Consider the following 22290-nt stretch of genomic DNA (forward strand, 5'->3'; position numbering starts at 1 on the left):
CGAGTGTCACCGGCCGGCCGGCGCAGGCCCGCGGCGCGCGCGCCTCCTTCCAGCTCTCCCCGCCCCCCGCCCCCCCCGCGGCGCGGGCCGGCCCGCAGGCGGCCATGGCGGCGGGCGCGGGGGCCTCGGGCCGGCGGGAGCCGCGCTGGCTGAGGGCGCTGGGCGAGCCGCTGGGCGCCGCGCAGCTGCGGCGGCTGGAGGAGCACCGCTACTGCGCGGCGGGCGCCTCGCTGCTGGAGCCGCCGCTGCAGCTCTACTGGACCTGGCTGCTCCAGTGGATCCCGCTCTGGATGGCGCCCAACACCATCACCCTGATCGGCCTCGCCGTCAACATGGTCACCACGCTGCTGCTCGTCTCCTACTGCCCCACCGTCACCGAGGAGGTACGGCCCGCCCCGGCCGCCCCCGGCTCCCCTCCCGGCTCACCGGGTCGCTAGGGGCGCTGGGAAGGGGAGGGGCGGGACGGGAGACCCTCGGGGTGGGGGGGGCACCCCGAGCCTCTCCCCCCCCCCCAGGCTGCCCAGAGGCCGTCCCGGCCTCTACTTCAGGCCTTTGACCGCCCCCAGCCTCCCCCGGGCCGTGGAGGGGCTGTCAAGGTCACTGTCCTTGTCCCCTGTCCGCCCACAGCATCCTGGGGGACACAGGAGGCGCGTCTGTTCGCGCCCCCCCCCCCGTGGAGTGGCCTTGTGTATTATGCACACTGGAGACTGAACACACACACATAGATCCACACAGATCTCACACACACACACACACACACACACACACAGATCTCACACACACACACAGACACAGATTTCACACACACATCTCTCACACACACACAGATCCACACAGATCTCACACACACACACACACAGAGACACAGATCTCACACACACAGATCTCTCTCTCTCTCTCTCTCTCTCTCTCTCTCTCTCTCTCTCTCTCTCTCTCTCTCTCTCTCTCTCACACACACACACACACACACACACACACACACATCTCCACCCTGCCTGGCTCAAAGACTCTGGCTGGGTTGGCCAAACCCAAGATGCACTTTGGATACTTTGATAATCATCTGTTTCTCAAAGGTTCTGCTAGTGATTTTGAAATTACTGGTAGCACTGATCGAAGATAAGTTACTGTTAAGAGGAAGTCACTTCCCTTCATAACTTTTTCACACACACACACACACACACACACACACACACACACACACACTCAGAAAACAAGCCTCCATAGCTGATGCCTGTAACCCTAGGTACTGAAAAGGCTGAGATCTGAGGTTCAAACTAGCCAGGAAAAGCCAGGAGATTCTTTTTTTGGGGGGGGGGTATGGGAGGTGGCCATGGGTGCAGTCCCTGAGCTCTTTTGCCCAAAGCTAGTGCTGTATTACTTTGAACTGCAGGGCCACTTCTGGTTTTCTGGTGGTTAGTAGGAGATAGGAATGGGAGGCTCACAGACTTATCTGCCTAGGCTGGCTTTGAACCATGTTCCTCAGATCTCAGCCTCCTGAGTAGCTAGAATGACTGGCGTGAGCCACTAGCACCAGGCCCATGAGATTCTTATCTCCAGTTCACCATCAAAAAGTCAGAAGTGGAGCTGTGCTTCATGTGGTACAGTACCAGCCTTAAGCAAACCTCTAAAGGCTAGCCACCCAGCCCTGAGTTCAAGCTCCAACTCCTGGCACACACAAGAACAATCTAAATCAGTAATCCTTATTGACACCCAAGGATCATAAAAGGTAACCGATTTTATTAGTATTAATTGTATTTGACTTATGTTCAAAGTAAGAAATATGGACTTTGGACAGTTTTTCATCAGAAGCATCCATGGGTACTGAGTGTAAGAGGAGATGCCCTGTAGAGGGAGAGGAGGTGAGATACATACTACATAGCATATCCCATACATTGCTTTCTTTTCTGTGCCCAAGTTGTGAAGTGTCTCTCTTTTCCATTTTTTTTTTTTTTTTTGGTCCGTTGTGGGGCTTAAACTCTGGGCTTGGGCGCTGTCCCTCAGCTCTTCAGCTCAAGCTGAGCGCTCTACCGCTTGAGCCACAGTGCCACTTCCTCGTGAAGTGTGTCTATCATCACATTAGAGTACAGGTCTTGCAGAAGGCTAAAAGAGATTACAGTTGGATTCCAGGAATACAGTGAGAGTACTTCATGCTCTACATTCATACAATGGCCTTTTAACAATTTTTGTGTTTTGTGTTTTTTTTGGGGGGGGGGTCAGTCGTAGGGCTTGAACTCAGGTCCCAGGCACTGTCTCTGAGCTTTTGAGCTCAAGGTTTGAGCTCTATCACTTTGAGCCACAACACTGCTTCCGGTTTTCTGGTGGTTAATTGGAGATAAGAGTTTCACCGCCTTTCCTGCCCTGGCTGGATTTGAACCACTATCCTCAGATCTCAGGCTCTTGAGAAGCTAGGATTACAGATATGAGCCACTGGCACCTGGCTTAGCAATTTTTAAATATCTTGCTCATCGATGACATGTTCACCATCATCATTAATACAAAGGTGGGTTACAATTCTGTAAGTCAGGTTATGCTTCTTGGTCAAATGGGTGACATATATTTATTAGCAGATATTAGCAGATATTGCATCAGTATTTCCATATTGTTTGTAAAAAGTATGCTGTTGTAGTTTGGGGGATTCTGCTGCCTGTTTCCAGAATTCCCAGAGGCAGGGGACACCAGAATGAGAAGGTGGCTGACTTGGTTTCCCCTCTGTCTGCTGTGACAACAGCACACCTATTGGATCTGTTTTCTCATGTCGAAAATAGAATATAATGCCTGCCAGGCAATTTTACAAGGAGTCTGTGAAGACCAAATGACATATGCAGATAAATGTGGAATTTGCTTAGTGAATTAAAATTCCTCATCCACATATTAAAGTATCATGCTTGCTTTATAAAAGGACAGCAATAACATAAGATCATAGCCACTTCTGGCTCTTGACTTAAGGTAACAAAACAAGTAGATATGCCCATCTGAGTTGCTCCAAATTCAAAGCTCATATTCCTTTTGTTATTTGTTGCTATCTTCTCATTTGCAGTTGCTCTTTTCTCTTTGCAGTGTGCAGGAAGAACACTTGAGTTTTTATATAATGCAATGGTATAAAGGAGTTGCACCTCTACTCTTGTATCTGGCAAGTTCCCCTTCCCAGAATGACCTTCCCACCCTTGATGTATTCCTGAGTCTCCATCCACCCTGAAGAAACAGTCATATTTCCCATCCTCCTTTCTTCCCTCCCTCCTCCTCCCCCTCCTCTTTCCCTCCCTTTCTTCCTCTCTCTGTCCTCCCCTTCTACCTCCCCACTTTATCCCTCTTTCCTTTCTCCAGTCCTCTACCACCCCACTCCCTCTCTTCTTTTCCCCCTTCCCCCTTCTCGTTCTCTCTCCTTTCCTCCTCTCCTTCTTACCTTCTCTCCCTTCTTTTTTTTTTTTTTTGGTATTACTATAGTTTTTGGTGGTACTCCAGTTTGAACTCAAGACCTGATCATAATAGACTCTCCTACTTGAGCTATACCCCAGCCAACCCCCCTTTCTTTTTTTGCTATAATTGTTTTTCAGAGCAGGTCTTGCATTTTTCCTAGGGCTGGCCTCAGACCACAATCCTTCTACCTATGTCTCTTGCCTAGCTGGGATCACAGGCACCATGACAGGCTTATTGGGTGAGATGGGGGTTTTATTCACTCTTTTGCCTTGGCTAGCCTAGAATGCATTCCTCCTAATTGCCACTTCCCAAGCAGCTGGGATTACAGGTAAGAGTCACTGTGCCCAGGCTAGTAGCAGTTTACTTTCTCATAAGAGAATATTGAGGCCCAGAGAGATTAAATACTTTAACCTGGCCTGAAACTTAAGAATTCATAGTACCTTTTCAGACTTGACAGTGTTATTTCTAGGACATAACTGAGGATAAAGGGAGACTAATGAAAGTGGTTTCCATTAAGTTTGAAATACTTTTAAAGCTGTCACTCTAGCCAGATTGAAATACTTGGCTATGACAAGGATTTGCCTGCTTCTCCCTCTTCTTTTTTCCTTTCTCTTTTCTCCTGCTTCACTTATTTAGTTTCCTATCTTTCTTTTCTTTTTCTTTTTTTCTTTTAGTTCTGGCAATGGGCATTGAACTCAGGCCTTGCCTTGTTGAGGACGTTTTTATTCAAGATGAACACTCCACCATTTGAGCCATGCCTCTACTTCTGGCTTTTTGTTGCTTTCTTGGGGATGAGTCTCTTGGATTTGTGTCTCTCAACTGGCGCTTCAAACCACAATCCTCAGATCTCAGTCTCTTGAGTAGCTAGGTGAGCTACTGCTCCAAGCTTATTTTTCAGTGCCCAGTTCTAACTACCAATTCACTACCTTTTCTAATGTGTTTTCTTTCTCCCAAATTAAATCAGCCACTTGTTGATTGTTTTTTTTTTTGGGGGGGGGGTCCAGTCGTGGGGCCTGAACTCTGGGCCTGGGCACTGTCCCTCAGCTTTTCAGCTCAAGGCTAGTGCTCTACCACAGCACCACTTCCAGCTTTTTTCTTTTTGCTTATGTGGTGCTGAGGAATCGAACCCAGGGCCTCAGGCATGCAAGGCAAGCGCTCTACCACTGAGCCACCTTCCCAGCCCTTGTTGATTGTTATAATAACAATAACAACTAACATTTACTGGATACTTATGATCCTCAGATCTCAGCCTCCTGAGTAGTTAGTATTACAGGCTTGAGCCACGTGTGCCCAGTGTAACTTCTCCCTTTTATATTAGTTATGTGTATTCTTTCTGGGCAGGACATCCTATTAGATTTCAAGTTCAGACAGTGATTGTTCATTTGAATAATTCTCATACTTAATGCCATGCCTTGCATCAAGCAAGTGCTAGCAGGTTCTTGAATTCTTGGTGTTTGTTAAGTTATTGATTGTGTGAATGAATGATGTTGTGGTGTAATGTTGAGAGATGTTATTTCAGTTGTTATTAGATATTAGATTAAATTCTTAGATTAAATACTTATTAATTGATTAAATTAGATTCTTAGATTAAATACTTATTAATTGTTTGGCCTGGCTAAACTTAAGGCAAATAAGCAAGTATTGGGCAAATGAACAGGAGGAAAATTGTCTCCTCTCCTTTATTAATAAGTCTTAAAAGGGAGTGTTCTTTCTTATTAAAATAAAGTACAAGTTAGGTTGGCCAACATCAAGAATTCAAACAACTATGGCTGGCAAGGCTAGGGGAGGAAGGGAGCCCTAATGTACTGTTGGTTGGAATGTAAACTAGAACAACCACTCTAGATGGAGCTTTGGAGGGTCCTCAAAAAAAAAAATGAAACAATAAACTTCCCTATGACCCAGCCATACCATTCCTTGCGCATCTACCAAGTCTGAATATAGTAAAAATACTTGTGTTCATTGCTGCACTCATCATAATAACTGAATTATGGAAACAGCCCAGATGGCCTACAACAGATGAGTGGATCATCAAATTGTCATATATATACACAATGAATTTTACTCATCCATTAGAAAGAGTAAGATGATGTCATTTGCAGGGAAATAGATGGATCTGGAACAAATCATGTTAAGTGAGGTCTAAGCTCACAGAGACAAACGGCACATGTTTTCTCTGGACATGATAAGCTATACAGGACTCCAGGCATTCACGTACAGACTGAAGGAGGATATCCTTATAGAGGAACCCAAAAGTGTAACTTTTCCGAACATTTAAAATACTGTTTATCAAAACGAATTTGAGGAAATGGAAACACAGGTTTTTTGGTGGTGGTGGTGGTAATGGTGGTATTTGTTTTTGCTATTGGGATTTTTTTTAAGAGGATAAATGGGGGGCATAGAAAGGGAGAGAAGAAGAGTGAACAAATGCAAGCATGGTCTTCAGTATATACTATGTGGAAAATGAACTGTGTGACTTTGGGGCAGGGGATAACATTTGGGGCAGGGTAACATTGCCCAAACAAAACAAAACAAAACCTGTACAGAGTACCTGACTTATTTACGCTTCTTTATAACACTTTAATAATAACAAAATCATATTTAAAAATAAAATGTAACCTGCTGGCTTGCAGAAGATGGAATTTCTAGAAGTAGCACAGAGATTTAGGATGGGTGTAAACTCAGGCATCCACATTTAAAGGAGACCCTTGCAGGACCCCACAAGCAAATGCTCTGGAAATTCTGCAGCTGCGGTGCCTCCTGGCCTCCACCCACCTGTGGAGAAACCCTTCAGATAATGTGGGACGAGGCTTTGATAAGGCATAAGCTGTTTCTCCTTTAATATCCTGGCTCAAGTGTTAATGAAACATAGCATTCTGATTCATAGGAAGAATGAGTAATTGTATTCCTGAAACCCTGATCTCTGGGACATAAGGATCCAGACAATTGGGTTTTATGAAGTTGAAGGACAGAATGGATGGTAAGAGCACCTAATGCAATCCCTGTTGATGGCAGATTTGGGCCACCGCCCTTACTCTCCTGTTCCCTTTAGCCCAGTTCCAGCAAGAACTCTTCTAGAAAGTACTGAAGGAGGAAGAAAACCCAGAACTAGTCACAGAAAAAAATAGGAAGGAAGCCACCCTTTAAAATCGGGCTTCTTAGATCACAAGGCAGCCCTCTGGTTCTGAAATGCTGGTGCCATCTGGAGTGACATCTGATTTCCTTTGTCCCCATCACAACCTGCTCTCTCTCCTAGAAAATGAGTGAGGTCATCTCTGTGCTAGCCCTAAACTGAGCTGAGGCCCAAGATCCCAAATGTAACTAGTAAGCCTTGAGGCCATTCTGTTTGGCTTGACATGATCTTCCCTTTCCTGCTCCGATCTTTTCCCAAACCTGCTCTGGAGCCTGGCCAAGCCATGGGTGGGCGGGAATCCACCTCTGCAAACGAGGAAGTGCCTTGCCTCTCACAGACGACCAGGGGAAAAAATCAGCATATCTCGGGCACTAGGTGAGTCAGAGGGTCAACAGCAACCGGACCATTGATACACTTTCTAGAACTACTAGAAATACCATGAGTTTTCTTAAAAATAAAATGTCACCTGACTAGGTACAAAGCCTTCCTTTAGCAGTGTCCCTTGGTCTTTAATATACAATGATTCTTTTTTTTTTTTTTTTATTGTGCCAGTCCTGGGCCTTGAACTCAGGGCTGAGCACTGTCCTTGAGCGTCTTTTGCTCAAGATTCTAGCATTCTACCACTTGAACCACAACCTCTTCCGCTTTTTCTGTGTATGTGGTACTGAGGAATCAAACCCAGAGCTTCATGCATGTTTGGCAAGCACTCTACCACTTAGCCACATTCCCAGCCCCTACAATATTCTTGCAATCAGAAATTTTAAGAATCCCAACTGGCAATTTAGAAACATTTGAATTAAACTTTGCTTTTCTCATTAAAGAAATGTATTTTTTTCATAGTAGGAAAAAGGTTAAAAACTTGCTAGTTAACAGAATTGTTCCCTGCACAACATTTTAGCATTCTTTCAAAAAATTCCAGGTGAGTTACGTTTTGGTTCGCTTTTTGTTTTTGTACTCTTGGCTCTGCTTTTCGCCTGCCTTTCATAGTTTACAGTTTGAAAATATGTTGAAGTAGTAAAATGCGATATTTTACTATTTATGTTCATAAGTCAAGTTCCTTCTGTTCTTACGTTATTCCTAATTTATATTACCTTCCTTTTAAATAAAAGACTTTTGTATCCTTTTATGCAATTAGTAGTGCTTGCATTAGTACTGAGCATCTCATATTAACAAATGTTGAAAATTTTTATGTTTTTTATTTAAAGCAAAGTTCTATTTACTTAGGAAGATTGAAGAATGGGGTGATCAAGTTGGTTGAGTACTTGTAGAATTTTCACACAAACTATATAGAAGTTGATATTTGATAAGTATACTAGTTGCACACCTACAATCTTAGCACGAGGACCACAAGTTGGAGATCACTTGGGCTACACAGTGAGACCTTATCTCAGAAAAACAAAATAAGGAAAATATACTGGTTTTTATTAATAGTTTCCAACGTAATTCAATGAGCATGCACTATATGCTTGCTTTGTGTTTTAAAAATTCTAAGTTTTTCATTAGATACAGCTGGAGGTACAGACAAGGCAATTTATAGTTCAAGCACGTAAGGCTTCAAGAGGTTCAATGCCTAGCTCAAGGCCCCACAGCTACTGGAGGAGAGAGCCAGGGACTCAAACACAGCTCTAACGTTAAAACCCTAATTCTTTAACAGTTATGCTGTCCTTCTCTCCAAGATGCACAATTCTGGGCTGATCAGATACTATGCTTTGAATACAAAAAGATCCCCTGAATATTTGTGTGATAAGGGCTTGGTTTATTGTGATCTAAAGGGCTTTTGAGAGTTGATTGAGTCCTGAGGGGTCTAATTTCAATGGGTTAGTCCACTGATGAATTCCTAGCTAGATGGAGGATGAGGAGGTCCACCTGGAAGAAGTAGGTCTGGGGAGGCGGGGCGTGGCCTTGGAAGGGTATGCCTTGTCCCTGGACTCTTCTCCATATGCTGCCCCCTGACCACCCATGAGTGAGCTCCTTTGTAGAGATTTCCATGGACACTTCTAGTTCTCTGTAATTGTCATGTTTTCCTTTACCTTCTTGAGCATGAGGAGCACATTTGTAATAACTTACTGGCCTTGTCTGCTATATCTGTTATTTCTCACATTCCTGGGTCTGATTGTTTTGGTTAATTTTGTCCTTGTAAGTTATAGTCTCCTGCTTGTCCATAACACTGGTCGTTTTTGACTGGGCGTGCTAGGTTTTTATCTAACATATACTTTATGCTGGCTCTGGTTAACCTATAGGGAATTTTTTGGATCCTTTTTAAGACTAGCTTTTGTTCGGGCTGTCTTGTAAAAAGCCTTTAGAGCTAAGTTTTGACCACTGCTAAAGCAGTGTACATCTGAGATCTCTGCCTAATGCCCTTGATATTACGAAGTCTTTCTTCTCTGCCTAGTGGGAACATGAACTCCTCCCACGTGTGGGCAAAACAATTTGACCTTCTGCTTCTCAGTGCTCCTTTTCCTGGCCTTGGTGCTAGCATGTCTGTCTCATTCAGACATAGGTCAGTTCACAGCCAACGCTTCAGAGGACACCTTCTGCAGCCCTCCACAAACCCTGTGGGTTTGAAGAGTTCACAAGTCCTACCTCCCTCGACCTTCCTTAACTCTGATACCCCCTCAACACAGCCTGCTTACCCAGCTGGGTGAGTCCCTTCCCACACCATGACCCGGAAGCGGCAGTAAGCTGGAGCCGTCACGGGCTCCCGGAGCCGATCCTCTTCTCTCGGGATCACAGGCTGCCGGCCAAGTCGTAGAACTGTGGTTGCTAATACTCTTCTGGTTATATAAGGTGGGAGAGTAATTTCAAACTCCGGTCCTATGTCATGAGTGGACGTGAAGGTCTGAAGATTGCCTTTAAAATTGGCCATATTTCGAGGTGGCTCATGCCTGTCATCCTAGCTATTCAAGAGGCTGAGATCTGAGGATCATGGTTCAAAGCCAGCCCAGGCAGGAAAGACCATGAGACCTTTTTTGTTTTTGTAGTTGTGGGGCTTGAACTCTGGGCCTGGGAGCGCTGTCCCTCAGCTCTTCAGCTCAGATGAGCTCTCTACCACTTTTGAGCCACAGCGCCACTTTCAGTTTTCTGGTGTTTAATGGAGACAAGAGTCTCATGGACTTCCTGGCCGGGGTGGCTTTGAGCCTCACTCCTCAGATCTCAGCCTCCTGGGTAGCTAGGATTACAGATGTGAGACGCCAGCACCCAGCCATGTGAGACTCCAATTACCAGCAAAAAGATAGAACTGGAAGTCAGGCTCCAATGGTAGACAGAGAGCCAGTCTAGAGTGAAAAAGCTAATGAGCCATGAACGAGGAATGAAAATGAGAGTCCTGAGCCTGGCTCAGCTGTTTGACTCTGCTTCTCACAACTGGAGACTCTGTGACCCGCTAGTCTGTGACTTAGAGCAGTTCCTCTGTCTCATTGCTTCTCTGAAAGGAGAAGGATTATGCAAGTTCGTTGGAGCATACTGTTGTGATATAAAATGTAAACACAAAGTGTGTTGATTGGCTTTGGTGGGGCGATTTTCAGGGACCAGCTAGCCTACTGGCACTTACCCATCATTGTTGTTTCCCTTTCTTCTTAGGCGCCATACTGGACGTACCTTTTATGTGCCCTGGGACTCTTTATCTACCAGTCACTGGATGCTATTGATGGCAAGCAAGCCAGAAGAACAAACTCTTGTTCTCCCTTAGGAGAACTTTTTGACCATGGTTGTGACTCTCTCTCCACAGGTAAACTTACATTGTTGTTGTTTTTTAAAATTATTCTTCCTGTAGTGTTTTTTTTGTTTTTTGTTTGTTTTCTGCACTGATAGCTTATAAACTGAAATGAAGGGAGCTGCTTGTTTGGTCAATTTTTTGTAGACATAGAAATTTGAGAACAATTTTTCATAATGTATGTTCAAAAAATTAACTTGTTAAGCATTCCTTGTTTTAATGCCAGGACCATGCCCCCTAAAATTCCCTGTATTTCTAAACAGCACAAGACAGTTATGTCATTGATTATTTTTATATCTCAATGGTTCTTAAATTTTGTTTCTTTCAGTATTTATGGCCGTTGGAGCTTCAATTGCTGTTCGCTTAGGAACTCATCCTGACTGGTTGTTTTTTTGCTCTTTTATTGGGATGTTTATGTTTTATTGTGCTCATTGGCAGACTTACGTTTCAGGAGTGTTGAGGTTTGGAAAGTAAGTATGTTTTTATAAGTTTGTACATTTATTCAATTTCACAGTCTGTTTGGCACTTGTCTATATGAAAGGGGGAAGTTCTAATTTATTGGACTGTCTATAAAGGCTGCACCTTTTACTGAAGTCTTTTAGGTGTTCCACATGTGATAGCTACATTATTTGACAATCACTATTTTTCTTCTCCAGCTTACTAGCCCAGACTTAACAAAAAAATGACAGAAAAGGGAAACATGAAAGATGAGAATCTTATAGAAAAAAAAGGATATGAGATATTTAAATAAGCAGTGTTTGATTCATATAATAAATAATGTGATAGGGAGTCCAAAGCCTTTTTTTTTCTTTTGGTCAAATCATCAACTGTCCAAAAAGGGGAACCCCACAGACCACAGTCACCAAGAAGGGGCAGTGGTGAGGTGGTCGGCAGTGGTAGCCACTGGCGGGGTGAGGTGGAGCTCCTGCACATGCCCGAGCTGTACATTACGCTGTGAGTGCTGCTTGGCCTCGTGCTCCGGCCCAGGAATACTGTTCCCTCTTCCCCCCTATCTCCCCGGCTCTCCTCCGTGCATCCTCAGCTTTGGCCTCCCACCGCCGCTGGTTCTGTTTTACTATTGCACAGGAGAAACGAGCTCTGAGAAAACTCTTTGTTACTGATTAACAAGGGAAACTGGAAGCCGTGGACCATCCAGCAGAGGGAAGCCTCTCAGTGGTGGAATCATTGGAGCTACTGCCTGCTAAGCATTTCCTTGCAGGCTTTGGGCACCAAGTGCCTTACCTGCGTGTAAGACGTTAACCGAGGAGGAGGGTGCTGCCTCCGCTGTACAATGTGCTGCCCGTAGTAGTGGTGGACCAGGATTAAAACTCAGGCCTTGGGCTTGTAGATCCTCCACTCTTCGTGGCTTGCTTTAGGTTTTCAGGAGCACCAAAGCCACATGTTGAATTTAGTGTAAGAGAGCTTTAAGCTGATTTCTTAAATACCTGTCAAGGGCCTAAGGATCACCTCCCCCCCCCCCCCCCCCAGCCACTTCCAGGTAAAATTCAAGGTCACTATGTAAACTCACAAACCACACTCCCTGTAGATTAAGATAGGACAAAATAGAAAAGCAGCCTTGCATGGCCTACTGCATTTTATTTGTTAAACTTGCTATGAGAAAGTGGAGTCATAAAATAATGGCTAATTGTCATTATTTAGTGATTATTCACATACTTTTTTTGATTCCTTAACTTCATTAAAAAATCTTTCTGGGGCCTGGGAAGGTGGCTTAGTGGTAGAATGCTTGTCTAGTATGCATGAAGCCCTGGGTTCAATTCCTCAGTACTACATAAACAGAAAAACCCAGAAGTGGTGCTGTGGCTCAAGTGGTAGAATGCTAGCCTTAAGTAAAAGAAGCTCAGGGACAGTGCCCAGGCCCTGAGTTCAAGCCCCAGGACTGCAAAATAAATAAATAAATAAATAACCTTTCTGAAATGAATTAGTTTGTATTTTTGTCCTTACTGTAACATCTACATTTAGTTACTTCCAGCTCAGAGCCTGAACTGGAGGCGCAAAAAGGAGTCACTGCCACACAGCTAGGGAAGAGTATTCCGGTCAGAACAGTGAGGAAAGTACTAGAGCCACAGGGAAATGGCTGAGTGGATAAGCTCCAAGCTGAAGTGGCAAAGAAGGTGTCCCAGGGGCTCAGCCATTTAAGTATGGAGTCTAACCATATCTCCTAAGTGGTATATTGTTGTTTTTTTTTAACTTTGCCCAAATAAAAGTGCCATGGGGGACTGAAGAGGATAGTGCCATGGGGGACTGAAGAAGGACCTTTGTGAAGGCCAAGCACCAGCCCTCTGGAAATGCTGGCAAATGGAGCCAGGATGAATTTCCTGAAAAATCTGTCAATTTGGGGGTTTAATTTTTATAGTATCTGAAAATAGGCATGAGAGACCAGGCTGAACAATCTCATAATATACTTTGGAAATGTTGTTTTGTGGGTACATTTAAGCTGCTAAATATGCTTTTCCACTTTGCTAAAAAAAAAAAAAAAAAAAAGAAGAAGTGGAGACATGACTAAAGTGTTAGAGTCCCAGCCTTGAGCAAAAAGCTAGACCATGAGTCCCTGGGGACCCAGCTCAGGCACAAAAATAAATAAAAGCAAAAATTTGACTTATTAAAATACAGTCCCCAATGTTGCTTTGGTTCAGCAGATAAAATATTACTCAAATTGTCACAACATTCTCCATTGCTTGTAAACCTTTCTTATTATGTACTGGTAATAAACTATACTCCTTTCGATCATCCTCCCTGGTAACAGCCTGGGGACTAAGGCCATACCCTGATAATGTCCCACCACGCTGCCTTTCTTGCATTTTTAAGACTTTTTCATTCAGCTTTTTAAAACTTGGAGCCATGAAAAGAGTTCTCTAAGCTTATGAATTATCACACCGAATATAATTGTATTTGTTTGGCATCCTTCATGCTCCAGAATTCTCTACGCAGCTCAGAGTTTGAGGATTTGGTGAGTAATTCCACCCATCTTCTTCCCAAGAACATCATCATTTTATGTTTTTGGAACTGAGGATTGAACTGAACTTGTTCATTTAACCAAGTTTAATACAATAATACCCTTTCAGCTTCTTTTTTTCCCCCCTAGATGCAGGAAGTTGAAATGTACTTAGTTTGTTCCTTAGTTTGGATGAAAGCTGTGAGTTTAGAATCTATGGCCTGCGTGCTGCTGTGCGCAGCCAGGCTCCAGCTTCATCTTCACGAGGACCTCACTTGAGGTCCTCTAGAGAGCTTGCTTCGCAGTCCCATCTGCTGTCCTGGTGGTTTCCAGCCACTTATCCCAGCCCTGGAAACCTAATGGCATAATTCTGGTTTACTGACGTGAGTACGGCCTTGATAATAAGCAAGAGTGTTAATTCTGGAGTTCTTTTCCTTTGCAAGTATTCAGCTATTCCAAATGCAGGCATTGAAAAAGCATTTTAAAGTCTCATATGATAGACAACAGATTACAGATAAATGTACTTTTCCCCTTTTCCTCCACAAAGCACCCCGGGTAATATAAAGTTGACCAACGCACTAACTTCACTACTTTTCCCAGCAGCCTGGAACCTTACTTAGTTCGCCTGCTGATGATATTACAAATATTCTCATTATTTATATTTTCTTTTTAGTTATGTTATGATTTTCCTTTTAACTGCCCCCAAAAGAACCCAGTAGAGAAATGTTTTCTTCCATGTTTTTCTTTTTTAATCTAATCCCTACACTTGGTATATTCGCAGAGTGTTAACTACTCTAGCATCTAAAACCTGGACCATACAGGCAGACATGTGAAGTAGGCACCCAGAGAAAAATTTGGAGCTCAGCTGGGCACCTAGCTACTCAGGTGGATGAGAGCTGAGGATCACGGTTCAAAGCCAGCCCTAGCAGAAAAGTATGAGACTCTTATCTCCAATTAAACACCAAAAAAGCCAAAAGTGGAGCTATGGCTCAAGTGATAGAGCAATAGTCTTGAGCAAAACAACAATGAAAAAGTTCAGGGACAGTGAGTGTCTAGGCCTTGAGTTCAAGCCCCAGGATCAGCAAAAATTAAAATTAAAAAAAAAAAAAAATGGGTAGCCAGGCGCCAGTGGCTCACGCCTGTAATCCTAGCTACTGAAGAGCCTGAGATCTGAGGATCACTGTTCAAAACCATCCTGGGCATAAAAGTCCGTGAGACTCTTATCTCGTGTGGCTCAAGCGGTAGAGCGCTCGCTTTGAGCTGAAGAGCTCAAAGGGATAGTGGGCCCAGGCCCAGAGTTCAAACCCCACAACCAACAACAACAAAAAAAAAATTGGAGCTCAAGAAAAAATGATGTAAACTAGAGATAGGATTTACAGGTCATTGGTCTGTGGATAATAGTCTTAAATGAAGATAAAAATATGTAGATAAAAAGTTGTAGAGGGAATTCTGGATATGGAAAGAGAAGCAAGCTAGGAAGGAGTTCTAGTAAGGTAAGAAAGTCAGGAGAAAACATGGAATAAGTAAAAGTGTAGCAAAGCATTTCAAAGGGGGAATGATCTAGATTTAAGATATTATAAAGAAGTTGTATAAGATAATTACTAAAGTATACCCCTTAGATCTGAAAAATTAGAAGTCACTTGTTTAAACAATGTCAGTAGAATAATGGGGCCAAAGTCCAGACAACAGCAAGTTAAACAGCAAATACAAAGGAAGGAGGAAATTAGAAATACACATTAATTTGTAATCAGCCAGGTTATGGATTAATAAGAAAAATTGGGGCAGCTGCTGAGCAATGTAGATAGAGGGATTGGTGTTATCTGCCAAATGGAATTTTTTTGAGAGATTTAAAAATGTGTAAATGTGGAGAAACATTTAATGTGTGTGGAATGTAGTGATTTAATGTTTATGTGACTATTTAAGGTTATAGTAACTTAGTACCTTCATAAGGAAAGCCATTAAAACTCCCCCAGTGTTACGAAAGAAATTGATTTAGGAGTTTTTAAGAATTTTCCCTAATCTGATTATGTATTATTGAAAATTTTTCTTATTTCCAAGAGGCAAGAGAGAGTGCTAGTAGGAGAAAGCTAATAAGAGGGTGAATGAGGATGAATATGGTTGAAGTCGTTTATGTGCATGTATAAAAATGGAGTGGTGAGACCTGTTGGAACGTCATAAGGAGGAGGAGTTGTATAAGGGAGAGAGCAGAGGGGGTGAAGTGTTCAGGGCATAGTATATGCATGTGTGGAATGATCACAATGAAACCCCTTCTTATATGCTAGTAAAAAAAATTCAAACTTTGCAGAACTCTATAAAGTAGAAAATAGAGGCTTCTGCATTTAGGAATTTTGTTTCCAAACAGCTGACCTGCTTTTTGTCCTTCCTCTTAGAGTGGATGTAACTGAGATTCAGGTAGCTTTAGTGATCGTCTTCGTGTTGTCTACATTTGGAGGAGCAACAATATGGGACTATACGGTAAGTGCGACTATTTGCCCTTCTGTCTAAAATATATTAAAATTTATATAGCAGGGATGATATGGATGGAGGTCATTGTAAGCATGAATGAAAATGTCACAGTAACCTCCCCCTTGTACAACTGATGTATGCTAATAAAAAAAATCTTAAAGAAAAATGAGCTATCAAGATGTGGAAGAGACTTAAAGGCTTTGAGCGCCAAGGCAATCTGAACTGGCTGTCTACACTATTATTCCATCCATATGGAATTCTGGAAAAGATAAAACCATGAAGCCAGTAGAAAGGCTGGCAATAGCCAGGAGTTAGATAGAGGTGAGGGGAAGGAGGGAGACTGGAGGGCTATGAAATGATTCTGGAAACTAATATAGTACTAGAAATATTTATATTATATATTTCTCATGGTACGTAGACTGCATGACACTTACACTGAACCGAAAGGTAACGTATGAACTGCAGGTGGTGATCACATGCCAGTGTGGATCCACTATTCCCAGATGCTTCTTTGGGGCCTGTTTTGAGAGGGATGGGGACCAGGAGGTGTGTGGGAACTCTCTTTAATATCTAGTCAGTTTTGCCATGAATCTAAAACTGTGCTAGAGAAACAAATTCTATTTTAAAAGATAGTAAAAGATTTCTCTCTGGCACTTAACTATTTGAATTGAATTGCCGAGCGCTGTTTGTATGACTAGGCTCAGAAGTAGACTTGCAGCATACTTTAAAGTACAGGGGCGGACCCTAGGACATTCACACACCTTGTTGTGTAGATGTGTGGTCTGTATGGCAGACTGGAGAGGTGCTGAGGTAGCTGTGCAGCCAATACCCATAAGCAGTTAGACAGTTATGGTCATTAAGTCAAGTATGGTTGACTTGAATTTGGAATTGAGTCTTAAAATTGTTTCACTTTGTGTGTATGTGTGTGTGTGTGTGTGTGTGTGTGTGTGTGTGTGTGTGTGTGTGTGTGTGTGTGTGTGTGTAATGTACTAGGAAGAGAACACACTTGCTTATTCTCACAAGTAAGGGTGCTTATTTTTGATGTAGGTCTTCTACATTTAGTTGTCAGCCTGTAGCTTCCACAGATTCTGGTACAATTCCTCAAAAGTCTTTTTTCAAAATAGGATAGCCTGTAGCTTCTGGCAATTCATTGTTCCTGTTCTTTTCTTAAATCCTTTGCTGCCTTTGGAACTTGTCTTGAACAGCAGTTGACCAACAGGTAAATATATTGCTAGAGGTTTAATCTTGAATGTGGAGTACACGCATTTTCCTGCATGCACACACATGGTAGTTGTCACCTTTATGAGGGAAACCACGAAGTCTGCCTTTCCTTTAGAAGTAGTCCTTTCAAGGCTACAGAATTCCAGTGAGTTAGTTTAAGTCAGATGAAGGCTTATGTGATTAGATGTTGATCATAATTTTGTAAATGAATAATCTGATTTTTACTTAATAAAGCAACAACAAGAAAAAAACCCAGTTACCACTTCTAGTCCAGGAGGTAAGGGTTAAATACAAGAAGGTGGTAATATGCTATACAGGGCCACATTATAACACTTCTATTTCCATAATTATTTGTTTCTTTCTTTCCCCTACCCTGTGAAGATTCCCATTCTAGAAATCAAACTGAAGATCTTTCCAGTTCTTGGAGTAGTCGGTGGAGCGATATTTTCCTGTTCAAATTATTTCCATGTTATCCTCCACGGGGGCGTTGGCAAGAATGGATCTACTATAGCAGTAAGGCGTTGATTTCATCATTGTCCAGTGTTAAGTTATGATCAGTTTTCTTAGCATCAGTTACAAAGAGATGTGAGCATATAGGTCAAAACGCAATAATGAGAAAGAAAAGTAAATATCTTAACGCATTTATTTTTGTACACATAGCACAGGAGCATTTGAAAGCAATGTGTACTTCCTAGAAAGTAGTTCTCTTATACCCACAGCCTTGCTCTAGGTAGACTTTTCTGACATCCCATTTAACCACTCATGGAACAGTTTCCATTTGTTTTCTTGCATTTTGTGCCTTGAACTAAGAAGGGCAAAGAGACTAGGGAGTTCTCGAGTATCGGATGACAGGCAAGGTGATCAAGTTTCACACATGGGACAATCTGTTATTCATAAAGTAAAGTTTATTGGAAGTTTGCTGAAGTATAATTAAAGATACTATTCTAATCATCCTAAAGAAACATTTTAATCTTAATGTTGAATTATACTTTGTGTTTGTGTTCTTTCTACCTTACCCATACTAGTTTCATATTATTTGTTTTTGTAAACTTTTTTGATGCTTCTAGGTGGAGTCAGACTTCCCAACTAAAACAACTGGAGCATAATACCTCCTTTTTTTTTTTTCTTTTTTGTTAGTCATGGGGCTTGAGCATGGGCCTGGGCACTGTCCCTGAGCTCTTCAGCTCAAGGTAAGCTCTCTACCACTTGAGCCACAGCACCACTTCTGCTTTTCTGGTGGTTAATTGGAGATAAGAGTGTCAGGGACTTTCTTGCCCAGGCTGGCTTTGAACTAGGATCCTGATCCTCAGATCTCAGCCTCTTAAGTAGCTAGGATTACAGGTGTGAGTCAGTGACACCTGGCAATACCTACATTTTTTTTTTTTTGGGGTCCGGTCGCGGGCCCTGAACTCTGGGTCTCAGCGCTGTCCCTCAGCTCTTCAGCTCAAGGCTAGCGCTCTACCACTTGAGCCACAGCGCCACTTCCGGCTTTTTTCTTTTTGCTTATGTGGTGCTGAGGAATCAAGCCCAGGAGGGCCTCTGGCATGCAAGGCAGGTGCTCTACCACTAACCCACCTTCCCAGCCCAATACATTACATTTTTTAAAAGCCTGTCATTGCCTACAACTTATCCAACATAGGCAGATAAATACTTACTACAGTTATATCATCTCATAACAATTATTTTTCTTTAAGCTGTGGCACATTGCCTTCATTCCTTTAGTTCTGTAACTCAAAATTTATATGCTTTCAGTGTGGATTTGATTTTTGCAAAACAGTTACTTGGAGCCAGGTTTAATTAATAAGTAATAAACATGAGAGGTATCTTTTTTTTTCTGGTCCTGAGGCTTGAACTCAGGGCCTGGGCACTGACCCTGAGCTTTTATGCTCAAGGCTAGTGCTCTACCACTTGAGCTAACACTCCACTTCTGGCTTTTTGGTGGTTAAAGAAATGAGTCTCATGGACTTTCCTGCTCAGGCCACCTTTGCACTGAAATCTCAGCCTTCTGGGTAGCTAGGTGTGAACTACCGGTGCCTGGCTGAAATTGATTATTTTTAGTTTCAAAGAAGATTTCAAGCCCTATGACCAACCAAAAAAAAAAAAAAGTGTCTAATATATTTAAAACTTTAAAAAATCCCCATGGAGGGCTGGGAAGGTGGCTCAGTGGTAGAGCACTTGCCTTGCATGCCTGAGGCCCTGGGTTTGATTCCTCAGCACCACATAAGCAAAAAGAAAAAAGCTGGAAGTGGCGCTGTGGCTCAAGTGGTAGAGCGCTAGCCTTGAGCTGAAGAGCTGAGAGGCCCAGAGTACAGGTCCCACGACCGGACCCCAAAAAAAAAAAAATTGTGGAAAAACATCCCCATAGATCTTCGATGTGCATTGATGTTGACTTCTAGGTAACTCCTTGCCAAAGGGCAGTGACAGACTTTGTGTCCGAGATGGGGTTTGACCACCTCCCAAAGGGCAGTCAGCCTGGGAGTTGCTTCCCACTGCCAAGACCTATAGCAGAACTCAGTTATGAATTTTTAATTAAAGTTATTAAATTCCTTTAATAACAACATCCCCCTCTCCAAACTATTTGCGTTGTTTCATAAATGCAGTGTTAAAATGTGATGCTGACACAAATATTCTGCTTATTCCTTAGGGTACCAGTGTCTTGTCACCTGGACTCCACATAGGACTCATCATTATACTGGCAATAATGATCTATAAAAAATCAGCAACTAATGTGTTTGAAAAGCATCCTTGTCTTTATACCCTAATGTTTGGGTGTGTCTTTGCTAAAATTGCACAAAAATTAGTGGTAAGACATCTTTTATGATTCTTCATATATTATCCTTAGGCTGGGCACTGGTGACTCATGCCTATAGTACTAGAACTCAGGAGGCTGAGACCTAAGTATTATGGGCTCGGTACCTGTGGCTCACTCCTGTAATCCTAGCTACTCAGGAGGCTGAGATCTGAGAATTGCAGTTGAAAGCCACCCGGAGCAGGAAAGTCCATGAGACTCTAATCTCTAATAAACCACCAGAAAACCAGAAGTGGTGCTGTGGCTCAAGTGGTAGAGCGCTAGCCTTGAGAGGCTCAGGGATGGTGCCCAGGCTCTGAGTTCAAGCCCCATGACTGACCAAAATGAAATTAAGAATTAAAAAATATAAATATATATGTATATTATATTTAGGCCTCACACACAAAGCTGGAAAGTATACCATACATCAGTTTTCCTTTGTGGTAACAGTACCGCAAAAAATAGATTTTTATGCTCTGAGTAAAGCTGAGCTAAGTTTACCATAATGATCAATCGCAACTTTTTAAAAGCATCAAAGAACTTAAATACTAGAAATTTTAAATAAGTTAATCTAATCATAAATAGATATGTAGATATGTAAATAAGTATATTTATCAGGTGTGAAATGATAAGGTCTCTATGTCTCAACAGCAAACTACTAATTGTGTCCTGAAAATTAGAACCAAAATATCTAAATACTTAATTGTGAAATTTTTTTTTTTTTTTATAGATAGCTCACATGACCAAAAGTGAACTGTATCTTCAAGACACTGTCTTTGTTGGGCCAGGTCTTTTGTTTTTAGACCAGTACTTTAATAATTTTATAGATGAATATATTGTTCTATGGATAGCAATGGTAAGTACTTTTTTGATTTTTATTCATTTATTTTTAACTGCTATTAGATCACATTATGTGGGTTTTTGTTTTGGGTTTTTTGGGTTTTTTTTGTTGGTTGTGGGGCTTGAACTCTGGGCCTGGGCACTGTCCCTGAGCTCTTCAGCTCAAGGCTAGCACTCTACAACTGGAGCCACACCACCACTTCCCATATTATGTCTTTTAAGAAGCATTTCAGTGAGATTATCCATTGCCTTCATACAGTAAATACTTCTGGATATTTAAAATGGTTTTCCTAAAGGTCTGAGGTGTGTAGAAATGGCAAGCATATCTGGGGGTCAGGTTCCCAACAACTGGATCCTAGTTATTGGACATCTATTCCCCCCCAAATCACTGTTTTTCTTCCTTCAAATCAGAAAAAAGATGTCAAAAACACTTTGCCCAAATGACTCTCTGACTTTACTTAATTATGATTACAGAAGGTAATAGCAAAGGTGGACACTTACTTCTGCATGAGAAGCTTTAGCTAACATTGAGAAAAGACCCTGAGACCATTGTGTGCCAGGAGTAAGCAGCCATATGCGTCTGTGTGGCCTTTGATGAGTATAGATTTGTAATAATGATCACTCAAGCAATGGATGTATGCTCACTTTGATTGTATTCTACTTACGAAAGGATTTATTTCTACTCAAAATGATTATGCAATAGAGAATATGGGGTTTTTTTTTTGTTGGTTGTGGGGCTTGAACTCTGGCTTGGGCGCTGTCCCTCAGCTCTTCAGCTCAAGTGCACCACGGGGCCACTTCTGGTTTTCTAGTGGTTTATTGGAGATAAGAGTCTCACAGACTTTCCTACCCAGGCTGGCTTTGAACCTCGATCCTCAGATCTCAGCCTCCTGAGTAGCTAGGATTACAGGCGTGAGCCACTGGCGCTCCAGTCGTGGAGCCTGAACTCTAGGCCTGGGCTCTGTCCCTCAGCAATTCAGCTCAAGGCTAGCGCTCTACCACTTGAGCCATAACCCACTTCCGGCTTTTTCTGCTTATGTGGTGCTGAGGAATCGAACCTAGGGCCTCATGCATGCAAGGCAAACTGAGCCACCTTCCCTGCCCCTACAATACTCTAGAGTAAATAATCTTCATCCATAGCCATTCAAAGGTCATCTGTACTTCCAATGGTGATATACTCAAATGTCATCTATATTTCCTATGATCACATACTTACCAAGATGGTAATGAGATATAATTCTTGCTCCTTTCAAGTGAACAATTAAAGTTTTCAGGAAATAGTTTAGAAAAAGCCAAGCCAGAATGCAAGCCTGGTTTAAGCCTAAGTTACCAGGATGCATGCATACACACACACACACACACACACACACACACACACACACAAAGAGTATTTGAAAACTAGAGTCATTTTATTTAATATCTACTGTAGATATTTATGGATCCAAGCAATCCAAATTAATAAATAGGGTATTATTCAAAATTTCTGAAAATGGGTCTGGGAACATGGTTTATGTGGAAGGTATGAGACTCTTGAGTTCAAACCCCAGTACTCAAAAAAAAATGTATTTGAAAATCCTATAAATGGTTTATCTTAGTGAATTTAGTATGTATTATCAAATGAATAATATTAACTGTCAGGTGTTAAATTTTTAAGCTTAAAGCTTGGACATGATTATTTGCACATGTAATTCTAGCTGTCCAGGCAGCTGAGAATGGGCTTCTTGAGGCCAGACTGGGCAGAAAAGTTCAGGAAGCCCTTCTCA

At 42.3% G+C, this 22290-nt stretch overlaps 1 protein-coding gene across 2 annotated transcripts in view; it reads left to right on the top strand.

Moving 5' to 3' along the window:
* Positions 1-22290, top strand: part of Chpt1 (choline phosphotransferase 1) — a 27036-nt gene continuing 4746 nt past the window's right edge. For both annotated transcript variants that reach the window (XR_011365689.1, XM_069991309.1), the window contains exons 1-7: positions 1-383; positions 10127-10274; positions 10588-10729; positions 15603-15687; positions 17281-17412; positions 19544-19702; positions 20418-20543. Coding sequence is in view for 1 of the 2 variants with exons in the window: in XM_069991309.1 (XP_069847410.1) it covers positions 105-383; positions 10127-10274; positions 10588-10729; positions 15603-15687; positions 17281-17412; positions 19544-19702; positions 20418-20543 (1071 nt within the window). In the remaining variant the exon portion in view is untranslated. The remainder of the gene's footprint in view (positions 384-10126; positions 10275-10587; positions 10730-15602; positions 15688-17280; positions 17413-19543; positions 19703-20417; positions 20544-22290) is intronic.

The sequence above is a fragment of the Dipodomys merriami genome, unplaced genomic scaffold (assembly GCF_024711535.1).
Source record: "Dipodomys merriami isolate MVZ:Mamm:240054 unplaced genomic scaffold, mDipMer1.0.p SCAF_10, whole genome shotgun sequence".
Taxonomy (NCBI): Eukaryota; Metazoa; Chordata; class Mammalia; order Rodentia; family Heteromyidae; genus Dipodomys; species Dipodomys merriami.